At 38.4% G+C, this 16,082-nt stretch overlaps 1 protein-coding gene across 3 annotated transcripts in view; it reads right to left on the bottom strand.

Annotated features, from left to right (window-relative positions):
* Positions 1–16,082, bottom strand: part of SLC13A1 (solute carrier family 13 member 1) — a 105,136-nt gene that overhangs the window by 14,166 nt on the left and 74,888 nt on the right. For 2 of the 3 annotated variants that reach the window (XM_077855958.1, XM_077855957.1), the window contains exon 15: positions 14,052–14,216. In XM_077855958.1, the coding sequence (XP_077712084.1) occupies positions 14,079–14,216 (138 nt within the window). In that variant the 3' untranslated portion in view covers positions 14,052–14,078. Of the gene's footprint in view, positions 1–13,044; positions 14,217–16,082 lie in introns of those variants that run through there. The other variant, XM_077855956.1, reaches the window with a different exon arrangement.

The raw sequence follows: 16,082 nt of genomic DNA, 5'->3' as shown, positions 1-16,082 counted from the left end.
TTTTCCCACAAGTGGGAGTCAGAGGATGAGCCGATGGTTGCGTTGATGGTTCAGCTCCTGCTGCTTCGCCTCGCACGTGGCACGTCCCCGGACTCCGCTGAGAACGAACAATGCGAAGGTTCGTGGAAAACAAGAAGTCATGGGGGGATGCGTCTTCCAACTCACACAGACATTCTGCGGGCTTGATGGAAAGGTGTCAGCCACCCAGATAGGAAGAATGAGAACAGACGGGTCGTGAAGGATGACACTGGGAAGGGAAGAGGAGGCCCAGAGCTGCTCCCTCCAGGGTCACCAGGTCACGCGGTGCCTGTGCAGCCCAGGCGTCTGCACCTCTGGGTGCCCCACTGCCCCAGCACCTTGCAGCGCAGCCTCGGGCCCCACACCCCTGCTCACCGTGATCTCCTGTTGGCGGTGGGGGGACTCAGAGCCACATCAGCGGCAGGTGTTTACAGGGACTCCCGCTAATCTCCTGGCGCCTCGGGAAGCTCGACCCCACGACCCTGAGAGGCACCTGGGCCTTTCCACCGGGCGGCCACGGACACTCAGGGGCTTAGGCCCTACAAGGCCCCAGCTCGGTGCAAAGCAGTTGTTCTTTTTCAGTGCTGAGTGATGTTCCCCGGTAGGAGTGTGTGGCTCTGCTCCACCGGACGTGTCTGAGGGTCAGCAAGGCTGTTTCCAAGGTCTGACCTTCACTCCTATATAGGTTTTTGTAAGAACATACATTCTTGTTTCCCAGGAATAAATGTCCACAATTGCAATTGCTGGGTCATATGGCAGTTTTGTGTCCAATTTTTTTGTTAAGAAGCTGCTGCTTAGTTTTCCAGGGCAGCACCTATACGCGTGGCCGCCTTCCTCCGCTCCTCGCCAGCATTTTGTGCCGTCATTATTCTTTATTTTAGCCATTCTGATGCGAGGCTGGTAATATCTCACTGTGGTTTTAATTTGCATTTATCTAACTGGATCATGATGTTGAAGTTTTTTCCTGTGCTTATTTAACATCCGCATGGGCTCCTCTGGGAAGAGTATCTTCCTATCTTTTGCGCACTTTCTCATTGGATTGTCTGTTACTGAGTTTAGGCGTCCTTCATCCATTATCAGTATTATTCCCTGTGGTTTGCAAATATTTTCTCATTTCGTGGCTTGTTTTTTGTTCTCTTAATGGGGTATTTGTTGAGCAAATTTAAATTTTAAATTATTAAGTTTTGCTTCGTGGACTATACTTTTGGTGTTAATTCTAAGAACTCTTTGCTAAGCCCTAGATCCATAAAGATTATCTTCCATATTTTTCTCTAAATGTTTTAGAATTTTATGTTTTTCCACTTTATGCATTTAAGTTCACGATCAATCTTGAGCTAAATTTCATACAAAGTATGAAGCTTAGGTCAAAGTCTTGTTTGTTTTGTTTTCTGTTTTGGTCCATGGATGTTCACTTCTCTAACACCATTTGCTGGAACGGCTATTTTTCCTTCATTAAATTACTTTTGTAGCTTTGTCAAAAATAAGCATAGTTATGTGAGACTATTTATGGGTTTTCATTTCGTGTCAACCCTAGTTGTCCATCTCTTTCCCAAGAGCACATAGTCTTGATTACTATATCTATTTAATAAGTCTTGAACTTGGGTAAACTATTTAGTCTGGTTTTGTCCTCTGTCATGACATTCAAAAATCTAAATTTAAAGTCTATTTTGAATTTCTTTGAATGTTTTTGTTGGATATACTGAGCCGCTTTACTACTGATTCAATATCAATAATCTTTAGAGAATAGATTCAGAGGAGATTGCATGAGATGCAATAGTAATACTAGAATCACCGGTACTTGTGTGTTTAGTTATCATCTCTGCTTTCCATATAGGTTTTCCCAGGAAAACCCATCAAGGATTACTAGTTAGAACGGCTCTTTCTTGGAAACTTGCTTTATATTTTGCAAAGTACTTGGCTAATGACATCTTTAAAAAGCAAGCTGCTAGAAATGCTCAAAAGTGCTTTAGGGGATTGCATACAATTGTGTTTTTTTGTTTATATTCTTTAGTCAAATGAATATGTGAAGATAAAGGAGATAGATATAGGGGATGGTATGTATGTACACAGAGGCCAGTGGGACTTCTGTCTCCATGAGAAGACTGAGGTTCTTTATAACCTTCAGAGTTCTGGTTTTACAAAAGAAAAGGAGGGGGGAGGGAAACAAGCACAAGTAACAATAGCCCTCAGCAATATATTAACTACAAAGCTGCTTTAAGGGGCACCTGGGTGGCTCAGGGGTTGAGCATCTGCCTTTGGTTCAGGTCGTGATCCTGGGGTCCTGGGATCAGAATCCTACATCAGGGTCCCCGCAGGAAGCTTGCTTCTCCCTCCGCCTGTGTCTTTGCCTCTCTCTCTCTGTGTCTCTCAAGAATCAATAAATAAAAATCTTAAAAAAAAAAATAATGAAGCAGTTTTTAACTCAAAGTATAAAATATCTAGCACATTAAATCATGCATACAGTCCTGACTACAGATGCAATAAAAGAATTCGAATTCCAGTTCTGATGATGGATTCTGGCCTTGTTCAAATTCTAGGGAGGGCCCATGAGTAGGTTCTGTATGGGGGAGGATGAGGACCCTACCAGATTCTGTGAGAAAAGGACTTCTTGCTCCTGTGAACCCCCAGCTCTGGCCAGAAGCAATTACTTTCCTAGCTGAGATGGAGATGAAAAGTTTATGGAGAGCAATATCAAGGACTGCAGTCAAAAATGCCTTCCCAGACCCTGAGGAATAACCTGCCATTATTTATTATTCATTTAACATTTGTTAGATGATCTACCCAGAAAGCCCCGTGGCTGTGAAGATACAATTTTCTTGCCAGACCACAATCTCTGTCAGAGACCTAATCTTCTCAGGTTGAACTTACTTTGGGGCTGAATTGTTCTCTGAACAATTTCCCCAGGATTTTAAACTTGCTTATTCCTTAATTATTTTTACATAAAAACAACAACAACAACAAAAACGAGTTACATTTAAATAATATTGTACAATTATATTTCAAGTATGGCCATAAAATCTTCAGTTTTGAATTAAGATAATAATTAAAAATATATCAATTTAGGACATTAATATTAAGTAGCTGTCATAGTATTGAAGTTGATAAAAAAAACAGAAAGGTTGTTCCTACACATTTTTACTATGTTCTAGACTCTATCTTATATTTTAAACTAGAATGCAGGTCCGACCATTATTCTGCATCTCACATTTGGATTATTTAAGTGCCCATTAGTTATTTCTTCTTGAGTCTCTCATAAGTGGTGAATAAATCTCAAACTCAACAAATTCAGAATTGCATTCCTGAGGTAATAGGAAGAGTAGGCTCCTCATCCAGGGTTTGCTCTTATTTAAGAGCTGCATTATACACCAGTGATTAAAATTGGAGACTTCATAACCATCCAATTAACTCAACTTGTTCTGATTTCAACCTTACTAGGAAAAATAAAAATAAAAAAAGACTGTAATTAAATCTGACTCTTCTAGATACTTCTACTTTCAGTAAAATGCAGCATGAGGAACAGGAATACACTCTGCCTGAAACAACTACAATAGGAGAAATTATTTGAAATGGCAGTTTTCAGACATTGGATATCAGGCAACATAGGCAGTGATCGCTGAAAGAGAAAAAATAGTTGAGTCCTCTGATTATTCCAACTTACAACAAGGGAAGAGTATCCAGGCAGCAGTTCAAAAAAGGAGGAATCCAGGCAGATGCTGGTGATCATGTGTTGAATAGTTGGAGCTGGGAGACTGAAGAGAGGTGGTAGCTACAGTTTTCAGGCAGAGAATCAGAAAGGAAAAACAGGCACGGACATGGGACATGTGCATAAAGATCTGTGGGCATCTTGTCCACTATTCTGCTGACTACTGATCAACACAAGTCTCAGAGGAAACTACCTGAGGGTGAAGAAAGAACTAATCAAAATTATTAGATGGAACAAACTCCAAAAGCTAACACAGGGCTGGGAATAATTCATGTTCCCACCAGCTAGAATGGAAAACCTTAAATTTAATGGAGCATTAAGTACAATGCTCAAAAGGGCATTGTCTTAGTAGTGAGGCAAGTGTAGCTGTAGACTAAAGGGTGTTCTAGTCTCACTCGATAAATCTGAAGAGCAGGGCAGCCCTGGTGGCTCAGCGGTTTAGCGCCACCTTCAGCCCAGGGCGTGATCCTGGAGACCCGGGATCGAGTCCCACGTTGGGGTCCCTGCATGGAGCCTGCTTCTCCCTCTGCCTGTGTCTCTGCCTCTCTCTCTCTCTCTCTCTCTCTCTCCCTCTCTGCATGTGTGTGTCAAAAATAAATAAAATCTTTAAAAAAACTCTGAAGAACAAACCTCAAAAGGATCAAATTGTTTCCAAATAATGCAACTGTGTCCCAGAATAACATTCAAGTATATAGGAATAAAAATATATCTGGTATTAAACAAAGCAAAATAAGCAATGTCTTTCTTTCAATTGAAAAAACATATCAGGTAGAAAAAGCAGGAAAATCTGACTCTTGAAAGAGAGAAATCAAGCAATAGACATAGAGGCAGGAATGAATATGTGATAGAATTAGTAGACAAGAACATTAAAAGTTATTAAAACTATACTATGTATGTTCAAGAAGGTAGAGAAAAATATACATATGCTCAGTAATGACAGGAAAAATATAAAAGACCTAAGTCAAATTTCTAGAGTTGAAAATTACATTTCCATTAAATGGAAAATACACTTGATGGATTTAATAGAAGATTCAGCAGTGCAAAAGAAAGAATTGGTGAACTGAAAGATGTAGCGATAGAAACTATTCAAAATAATACAGAGAAAATGGTGGAAAAAACAAAGAACAAAAACAGAGCCATTCCAGCAAGTGTACTTTGGGATAATTTCAAGTGACCAAATACGTTTGTAATTGTAGTCTCTGAAATAAAAGGTGTAGAGAGAATATTTTAAGGGATAGTAGATGAAGATTTTCTAGATTTGATTAAAAAACAAACAAACCTATAAATACTTCAAAGCCTAATGAACCCTGAACACTAGAAACAAAGAAAATGACATCAAGGTACCTCACAATTAGATTACACAAAATCAGTAATAAAGAAAAATATCTTAAAGGCAACCAGAAGAAAAAAAAATACACATTACATTCAAAAGAACGGAGTTAGGAATTAAAATACATTTCCCATCAAAAAGGATATAAATCAGAAGAAATAGAAATAGAAAAAAATAGCAAAATGGTAGACTTAAGTGCAATTATACCAGTAATCACATTAAATATAAATGACCTAAACACCTAAATTAAAAGAATCTGTCATTTTTTATTAAAACATAAGAAAGCAAGATTCAATTATATTTCCTACAAGAAACTCACTTTAAAAACTCAAGTAGGTTAAAAATAAAAGGCTGGAGAAAGATAACTCATGCTAAAACTAATTTAAAAAGTTGAAATACTTATATTAATATCAATGTATTTCAGAGTGAAGAATACCAACATTGATAAAAGAGCATCACATGGGGATAAAGGCATAATGTGCAACTTTAAACATTGGCACATCAACCAAAAAATACAGCTTTGAAAAACATAAAGCAAAACCTGATAAAAATGCAAGAATTGGTGAATCCACAATTATAGGCAAGGATTTTAACATTCCTCTCTCAATATATCACTGATAGAACAAGTAGGGGAAAAAATCAGTCAGAATATAGAATATGAAAAAAAGTAGCAACCAAGTGGACCCAATTAACACTTTAGAAGACTCTGCCCAATAATAGCAGAATACATATCTTTTTCAAGGCAGAATATTTATCAGAATGTAAATTTCATAAGCAAATCTCAGTAAGTTCAAAAGGATTTAAATTCTACAACTCTTGTAGACAACTGAAGAGAAGAAATGCTTTCTAGCTCATTCTCCAAGGCAAGCATTACCTTAATACAACAACAAGGTCCGAAAGCTTCAGACCAATGTCCCTCCTGAACACTGGTGCAAAAATTCTTAATGACATTTTAGTAAATAAAATATAACAATATATATAAAAATACAAAATATGTTCAAAGTTTGTTTAATTCAATGTAATTTAGCATACTAACAGACTTATAAAGAAAATCATAAGATCAGCTCCAAAGATATAGAAAAAGCATTTGACAAATTCCAACATCCATTCTTGATTAAAAAACAAACAAAACCTCTCGGCAAACTAGCAATAGAAGTTTCCTCAATCTGATAAAGAGGCTCTGAAAATTCTACAGCCAACATTCATGATTAATGGTTAAAAAAAATGCTTTGCTACTAAGGGCAGAAAAAAGACAAGGATATCTTAAGATAAAATGAGAAATAAAAATATCTAGATTGGAATGGATAAATTTCACTGAGTTTATTCAAAGAAGATATTATTAAGTACAAAGTCTTATGAAATCTATTTAAAAACAAACAAACCCCAAGTAGAAATAATAAGTTAGCTTAGTGCAGGTGAAGATACAAAATCAGTTTATAAAAATGTGCGGCATTTCTAAATCCTGGTAACTGTCAATCAGAAATTGGTGCCAAAAAACAGACCACTTACAATAACGTCAAAAAATGAAATACAGTGATATCAAAAACATGAAGCACTTAGGGATAAATGTGTTTAAAGATGAACAAGACTGTGCATTGAAAGCTCTACGGCATTGCCCAGAGAAGTTGAAGAATACCTAAATAGAGAGATACGGCGTGCTCCTGGGTCAGGAGGCTCAGAAATTTTATGATGTCAATTCTTCCTGAGTTGATTTATCTGTTATGACTAGAGTTCATTGGGCTCCTGTGCTAGTCTCAAACTTTTTTGCGACTGGTACCTGCTTATTTTCATTGTCTAAGGTGGTAAAATCCCTGAACATCATCAAGAGTGTTAAGGAAGGACCCTGGAAGCTAGTCTGGAGGGCTGATGTCTAATAGATACAAAAGTGTTTGAAGAATCAACGTCTTTTGTCAAACTGGAAGCCAATTTCATGGCAGTCATGTTAGGATAAATCAAACTTGCTTTTTTCAAAACATCTCGTCTCTTCTTTCCTAGCTTTTCCAGCAAACATTTCCCTCACTCTCTATCAAGATGACTTGGAGTTTGAAAGCCATTGCACAGAATATAAGGTAGGTAATTTTCCAGCTTTATTTGAAAATTTATCCATAGGCCACAACAGAGGTTGGAATACATGGATGAAGTGATCTATTTGTAATTTTTTTGTGTGTGGAAACGCCGTCAGAGACCAGTATTCTTAGAGATTCTAACAAACGTAGCGTCTGACTTTCTGAGAAGTCTAAGCGCATTTGCTTAAATAAAAATAAAAGACAATATGTCAAGAAAGACAGGTGTGCTGATAAAAAAGGATAGAATGAAGCAATTAGAATAAATAAGGAAAAATAATGGAAATGCTGGCTGTTGCAAATAGAGGCAAGAGCACATACGTTTTCTGGGAACAAAGGAGGAGGCTGCGTGACATTTCCAATATTTGGTCAATCTTTCGGTCATATTTTTTACAGAACTGTAGCCACAAAGGCAGGTGTCGACTCCATGGCCACGGGGGGTCAGAGGGCACGTGGGCCCCAGCAGGTGCACTACAGGTGGGCTACAGGTGTCAGGATCCATCAACACCCTGGCGGGCAAGCTCTGGGGGTACCAGCAGCAGGGCGGGGGTGGGTGAACTCTCTGAACATCCCTGAAGTGAGAACAGTGATGAGAATAATTTCATGGAGCGAGAGGCTCATTCGACACCAACATGCCACTATTATTATTTCACTAAGTTATTGAACTTGGGTTGCAGCATCCCATGTGGGGTGGAAACCCTCCTAGACTGTCTCCCTGAGCCGGGCTCTGTAAGTGGGGGCCCGTCTAAAAAGATACATGCTTCGTTCACCCTTTGACCTCCAGGGCTCTCTCTCAACCAAGGACTGATTTTGTAAAAATAAGATTTTCTGGAAATCTGCATTTAGGCGTTACAAACAGGAGTCGCCCTTCTACCGTAAATCCCAGGCTCCGGGGAGACCCGGCTAGAGTCTTCCAAAGCAGGGCTTAGACCCAGGTGGTGGGTGCGACTCCTGGGGGGACCTGGGGCTAACCCTGCTGCGCCTGCACGAGCCCGGGGAGGGGCCTCCGCGACCCCTCGTCTCATCCCCGCGGCCCTAGAGGCCGTGCCCGGCTGCTCCAGGTGAGGACCGCGCAGGTGAGGGCTGGGGCGGGGCCTCCTGTGATGCGAGGCTCCCCTCTGGGGCACGAGGTCACATTCCTTATTTTTGCTGTGAACCCCTTGCTACTAGAACTCAGGGCAGAAGCAGTGAGCACTTCCTGGGGCGGGGAGGGGCCGGGCTTCTGGGCGCAGGTGGGGCTCCATCCTGGAGACCGGGGGCCAGGGTGCAGAGAGCACGAGGCTGGCTCTGCAGAGGTGGAGCGACGGGTCGGATGGGGCGCAGGGGGGCACAGTCTGGGTTCAGAAGCTCCAGCCGGCCTCCCAGGGGGCTGTGGACGCACCCGCTACACAGTTTAGATAAAACCCCTAAGCGAAATCAATAAGAGAGAGGCTCTAAAAACGTAAGGCCGAGTTGACTAAATTAAACTCTGACATCCATTAAAACACAGACATGGTGAATTCGACTTGGATTCAACTAGATTAAGTGTTCTGCCGCCAAGAAAAATGGGGGCTTCAGAGAAAATTAGAATGTTTTGTCTCCTTTGAACTGTATGTTACACTTTTGCAGGATTTTAATTCTAGTCGGTTTTTTAAACCCACGTATAATGTGTCACATTATTTTCTTTTTTGGATTATCTTTTCCTTTGTTATAGACATTGGAAGTAACTTTGGAGCTTTGGCTGGTGGTAAACTCCCTTAGTTTCTGCGAGTTTGAAAATTCTTGAGTTTCCTTTTATTCTTAAAATGTAGATTTTCTAGATGTACGATTCTAGGTTGACGGTTCCTTGTTTTCGCACTTGCGATACGTGTTTCCAGTTGCTCTGGAGAAGGTAGCCTTAGGCTAAGCCTTAATTTCTCTGTAAAGATCTTGTCCTTCCTTTGGGGGTTCCACTATTCCACAATCATGGAGGTGAGTGTACATTTACTTTTTTTTTTTCTTTTTAAATCCTGCTTTGGATTCTTTATGCTTCCTGAAAAATTCTGTTTCACTTACTAGTATTGGAAAATTATCACTCATTGTGTTCAATGATTGTTGTCTCCCTTGTTTTTTAATCTAGTCTTGGAATTTCAATTAAACATATGTTATATTTATCATCCTGGCTTGTATTTTCCTTAATGTCCCTTTCAGAGTTCCTTTTGTCTATCTCTGTGTTGCGTTCTAATTAATTTTTTTGGAATGTGTCCTCACGTTCACACACATTTCTTTCCTAGTTGGTGTAATGTGCTATTTAACCATTTCATTACATTTTTAATTTAAATTATCATGCTTTTCATATCTAAAATTCTTATTCAATACTTTTTCAGATATGGTCACTTTTCACAGTCTCTCATTCTTTATTATTTGATTTCTATTGTTGTCATGAAAAAAACTACCATAAATTTAGTGGCCTAAAACAATAGTCATTACTATCTTAAAGCTCTGTAGATGAACAGGCCGGTCCAAACAAGTTTCATAGGACCAAGATCGAGGCCTCCCTCTGCTGTCCTCCTTAATGGAGGCTCTTAAGGAGAGCTACTCCCAGGCTTCCCACGTGTTGGCAGAGTTCAGTTCCATGCGCCTGTAGGACTGACGACTCTGTTTCCTTGCTGGGTTTCAACCAGGGGTCATTCTCAGCTTCCAGAGGCTTTCTGCATTCCCTGGTTTATAAATCCTTTCACCTTCAAAACCACCAATATTGGGTCCATCCTGCTCATGCTTTCAATCTCCCTGATTTCCCCTTGTCTCATCTTACCCCCTTGATCCTTCGACCTTTCTCTTTTGCTTCTTAAGGCTCATAGGATCACACTAGGACCACCTGAATAATCCAGGATAATCTCCATCGTTTAAGGCTGGCTGAATCCATGTGTAAAACCTCTTCACAGCAGTACCTAGATTGGAGTCTGACTGAGTAACCAGGAGCCAGAAGTCTTAGGAGACATTTTCAGCATTCTTCCTACCACAATTACATTTACAATACCCTCTTTTATATTCTCAAACATACTTCCTCATCTTATATTCTCTATCTGATAATTAGAGTATCTGTTGTCTTTGCACTCGGATTGTTTCTTTTGTTCATGTGGCTCTTGAACAGTAATGTTTTCTGTCTTAGCATAATTGACAAGTTTCGATCATAATCTCTTGCCGAGCTTTAATCTTAGTAATATGTTGAGCCCCAGGTTGAAGAAAGTGTTCCTTTTTTTGCCAGGTACTCAGGCACACTATCAACCCGGAATTGTTTTAAAATAAAGTTTGAGATTAAGGGTTTGGTCTTCCCTCACCCCCACCCCCACACTGGTATTGGCCCATAACCTGCACATTGTGAATTCTCCGGGGAGATTCCTTCACCCAGTGCATAGGCCAAGACATCGAGGTTCCCTTGAGGTTTCCCTTTATAAAATGGGATTTTGTCCTAGCTTACATCTTTTCAGAGAACACAGTCCTTTGAGATCCTCACTCATAGTTTTCCACTCAACCCACAACTTGCTTGGGTCCTGGCTTTGTCTCCCACCCCTTGTTCCTTGTGTATCTGTTAAAAGAAAATGTTGAGCTCTCTAGGGATTAGCAGTTGCCACGTCTGCATTCTTGCTGATGCTCCATCATCTTTCTCTTTGGAGAATTTCCATTATTTTCTTGCTGACACAGAATGCACATAATACAATATTTTTTTATTATTATTATTTGGCTTTAAGATCTACTCCCCTCAAAACTGCCCCCAGTATCTCTACCACTATACTATAAGTAAGAAAAGTCCCTTTGTTTCTTTTTTTAAATGCTGTCTTTTTCTTCCAAGGTAAATGAAGATCCCCATATTTGGAAAAACCCTTTAGCTTCTGCTTTGGTTATGTGTTGTTTCACTGTTTGCTCTTGGGCTAGTCTGGTCTCGCTTCTACAATGGGGACCTGTGGTTTTGATATGTGTGTTTTCAAAACTTACCTAGCAAATTTTTCCTTTGACTAAAGTGCTTCATTTTTGAATAGCATGGCTAATGGTGTCCTAGACTAACAATTTTAACCTTTCCTTTTTAGATTATGTTAGAGTACTAAAACTGACCCAGTTTGTTTGAGTTTATTCTTTTGTTCTTAGTACAACCCTCCCCCTCCTAAAAATTTAAAAAAAAATTTAATTTGGTGAAATTCACATAGTCAAGGAAAGAGAGTCATTCATTAACTGAATCAGTAAAATTTTGGAATAAAAGGACGGATGACACAGATCTTTATCATATATTTAGCCATGGCAGAGATAGAATAATATATTTAATAACAAATCTTTGAAATATAATCCTATGCAGTACACATGTCAAGAAACAGTTCAGGTATCAGGATAATTTTTTTTAATCCATTTTGGCTAATAGGATTAATTAGTACCATTGGCAAAAAGCATACTTTCCTAATGTCCAGGCTGAAAGGAGAGAACAAAGCCTTGGATACCAAGTGAGGTGGAAAGAGTGCAGACATTTGAAAGGAAGGAAGTCTGAGTTCTGGAGATGCTGACATGTTCAGAGGCGGTTGGGGTGAGTGAAGGATCCACACATGTCGGTGGAGTCTTCCAAGCACTTGCATGAACAGACAGTAAATAGGCACTTAGTGAAATTGCTACTATTATCTAGACAAGATCCAACCCTAAGTGAGATACTGGGATTTAAAGTGACAAAGATTTCTAGTTAACCTTTAAGTAAGGATGAGGATAATGACAAAAACACTATCTACCATAGAGTGGGAGGACAGAGATTTGTTTGATCATCTTTCCAACTAAAAGAGCTTGAGAACTTTGATGTAAATGGAACAAATGTGAAATGGATGAGTTAAGTCATTTTTGATATACCAACTAAACAGAAAGATGTAGCAAGAGAATGATATGGCTCACTTAAACAAATTTTGACTAAGTATTACTTTTCCTGTACTCAGCTGGCAGCTGTTGGAAGTAATTCATTAAAATGATTCAAGTTGAAATGTTTATATTATTTTCTTGAGAGCAAAACTTACTCATTCTAATTTGAAAAGTCATTTCATTTTTCATAATTAAAATGTATTCATCACATAATTCGGCAGTGATAAATTGAATGACTAGAAAAAAGCCCAAAAGAAATACTATTGATCTTAAATAAATATGTAACATATGATAGGGAAAGAAACAAATGAATAGGGGGGAACTTAGAAGATATACATAAAGTGGCAGTATATTTTAAGGTTTAAATTGACAAATTGTGCATTGACTAATAAATAGATAATAGACAATCTATCATGTATGCTTTTTAAAGAAATGTCTTCCTTTTTAAAAATACTTTTTACTATATTTAATTTTTAAGAACAACTTTATAAATACCATCATTTGCAAAAAAAAAACACAACAAAAAAACAAACAAAAAACAAAAAACAAAAACAAAACAAAACAAAACAAAAAAACCCCAAACCAGGTCTGATGACTTCTATGAAGATTAAAAATACCAAAGATATTTTCTTGGCCTCTCTTCCTTTTTATTTTTAGAATGAAATTTGTTATGTTTTAACTTCTCCATCTTTTCCTAACTGCACATTATTTTGTTTTTGATTGTCATTTTTCCCCTTGTAGTCTGATTTTGGAATGTCAATAGACCTTATTCCTGTTCACAACCCTCATATTAGGAGACTATTCTCTTCCACTTTTTGTTTGAATGTTTAGATCTCCTTTTTTGTTTGTTTGCCCATGAATAATTCATTTTCTTTTTGTAAATTTTTCAACAGTTTTATTCTTATTTTCCATCTGATATTTCATCTCAATGTTGATAATAATGGAGTTGTGTGACCTTTTTCTGTGTCTATACATAGTGATAATTCATTTAAATTTCTGAGTCTTTTTACATGACATTATGTATTTCTATTTCTAAACTTTTAAAAATTTATTTTATTGTTTACTTATTTATTTTTAGACAGAGAGAGAGAGAGAGAGAGAGAAAACAGAGGGAGAATGAAAGAGAGAATCTTAAGCAGGATCCAGGCAAGGGCTCGATCTCATGACTGTGAGACCATGACCTGAGCCGAAATCGAGAGTCAGATGCTTAACCAACTGAGCTCTCCAGACACCCCTAACTTTGTGTATTTCTGAAGTAAGATAAACACTAAAGCAAAATTGCTATACAGCTACATAAATGTGTTAATAGTTCTATAGTGTTTAGCTTTCTTTTATAACTATGCTGTGCTAACAGTGCATCTCACAGCAAGCATTAGTCACAGCCCTACAAAATGCATTTCTTAGCGCACTGAGATATTAAAGGTATGAATTACATTAATCTAACCACACGGTCAAGTAGAAATTAATCCTTATCTACAAGTTTTCTGTTGTTTAGTTGATTCAATTATAATTTTGAAACTACTAATTCAATTTCAATTTTCATGCCATATCTATACATGAAGAATAATATGGTATTTTCTAAATGGGAGGATGCACATTTCATTTAGACTAAAACTTTTTTCTGCAATACGGTGCAGATGACCACAGCGTTGGTTTTTCAACAAATTCCCTTCAACAACACAACAGGAATGATTTATCCATGTATTAACTAACTGGTATGTTTTATTTCCTATTTCTAACTTTACGGGAAGTTTTTGAGATAATAAATTGATGTTTGAAATGTTACACCAAACCCAAAATGTAAAATGAAGTAAATCGCCTAATCTTTTTGAAGGTCATGTTATAAATTATTCTTATGATGAAGCAGGATGCATATGGTCCATGAGCAGAATCTCAGCTGCAGGCTTCTTGATAAAGGGACGTAGTCACTCTTTGGTTGCGTCTCCAAGGAATTGTGAACTCTAGGTTACGACGGCAGGTTTTGGGTGTTTACTGGAACCACAGCAGCTACAACAGGACTAATTTAAATGAGTCACCAATTTTCCAATGCCGTATCTGCAGTGAATTCTCAATAGTTTCCAAAACTCACCAAAGGATAGTCATAGCATTCAGCTTGTCATGGCATGGTCTCATTACTGATTGGAGGAGCCCAGGAAGGGTAAGTAGAGAGGTCAAATAGAGCCCAAATCCAGGTGGACATGCCAAGCATCACCACAGCAACACCCACAATATTAACACCAAGTCCAGCTTTAACCTTGAATAGGGAAGAGCATAAATGTCAGTTTCCTGAAAAGAAAACCTATAGGAGAATCAGAATACTAACGCAGAAAGTAGATGTCAGACTTATATATGTCATAAATGATTAGCATAAATTGTTGTTACTTCACAAAACATTGAGCTCTCCATTCATATCAAAACAGAATCTATCCTCAACTAAATGACATTTAGTTGCAAATTCTATGAGGTTCCTTTTAGGAATATACTGGAATCACTCTGATTCAAGAAAAATCCCTTTAAAAATTTCCCATTTCATGTTAAATCAGAATATGAGTTTTGAGGTCTTGTATTTCAGTGGATAAGGTTCAGGTCACTATATGATAACTGGATCTTTCAAATTCACTCAATACCATTATTAGTTTAGCCTTCAGTATTCTCTTATTGAGATTTAATAAAATGCCACTTCTATTCATCTTCTTTAGAGTTATCATTTTTCTAGCTCTTGTGTCATCATCCTGGTGTCCACTAAAAATTTCAAAGTTGCTTTTAATCCATTAAAACAGAGGTTGGCAAACCCCTGCTCATGATCCGTTTTGGCAAATTAAGTTTTATGGGACCACAACCATGGTGGTTACATATTTTGGCTGCATTCATGTACAATGGTGGAACCGAGCAGTTGTGACAGAGAGCATATGGCCCAGAGAGCGTTAAATATTTACTATCTGACTCTTTACAGAGAAAGCTTATCTCTGCATTCTCTGTATTAAAACATGGAGCCCCGAAGCAAAAGGGGATACCTAGCAATGTTTATTACAGAGGCCCCCTTTTCTGTCCATGCAAGCCACTCATTTAATCCAGAATCCTGGTTTTTCTTTTCGTTTGTTTGTTTTTTAAAAATTTATTTTTTATTGGTGTTCATTTTGCCAACATATAGAATAACACCTAGTGTTCATCCCGTCAAGTGCCCCCCTCAGTGCCCGTCACCCAGTCACCCCCACCCCCCGCCCACCTCCCCTTCCACCACCCCTAGTTCGTTTCCCAGAGTTAGGAGTCTTTATGTTCTGTCTCCCTTTCTGATATTTCCCACTCAAGAATCCTGTTTTAATTTTTTAAATTCACATACACCCGACACTGGTTGTATTCTATTATGCACATTTTCTTTTCCAAAAGGATATTATGTGACTTCTGCATAGAGAGCTTTCCAGAGTTTTTACATTGCAGGGTTGTAGGGACAGCACTGTGTGTGGGAGGAGGCAACTGAGACCTTGGAACTGAATTTTCATAGTAAGCTCATTGAGTTTACTTTGGTTATATTCTTTTTTTTTTTTCCTTGTTTGGTTTGGAAGTTGGTAATCAAGGTTAGGGGGAGACTAGAATATTCTCAAACTAGTCCTTGACAATCACTACTTTTGTATTTGGGAAAAATGACCATGTTTTATCACTTGAATGTCTCATTATTGCTTGTGCTTTTATGTCAGGTGCCACCATTAGAATCAGAGCAAGAAAGATGACCTTTCATCAGCAGGTACTGAGTCCAGTGTATTATGTGAAGCAAGTATTTGCTGCAAAATATTTGTGGTAGAAAACCACAGCGTGGGGATCCCTGGGTGGCTCAGTGGTTTAGTGCCTGCCTTCAGCCCAGGGTGTGATCCTGGAGACCCGGGATGGAGGCCCACCTCGGGCTCCCTGCGTGGGGCCTGCTTCTCCCTCTGCCTGTGTCTCTGCCTCTCTCTCTGTGTGTCTCTATGAATAAATAAATTAAAGAAAGAAAGAAAGAAAGAAAGAAAGAAAGAAAGAAAGAAGAAAGAAAGAAAGAAAGAAAGAAAGAAAGAAAGAAAGAAAGAAAGAAAGAAAGAAAACCACAGCGTGTAATTGCTGAATTTCATTAACCCTATTTCTTCTT

This window comes from Canis aureus, chromosome 18, assembly GCF_053574225.1.
Source record: "Canis aureus isolate CA01 chromosome 18, VMU_Caureus_v.1.0, whole genome shotgun sequence".
Lineage (NCBI taxonomy): Eukaryota > Metazoa > Chordata > Mammalia > Carnivora > Canidae > Canis > Canis aureus.
The sequence above is the reverse complement of the archived record's forward strand: the minus strand, read 5'-3'. Positions and strand labels throughout refer to the sequence as shown.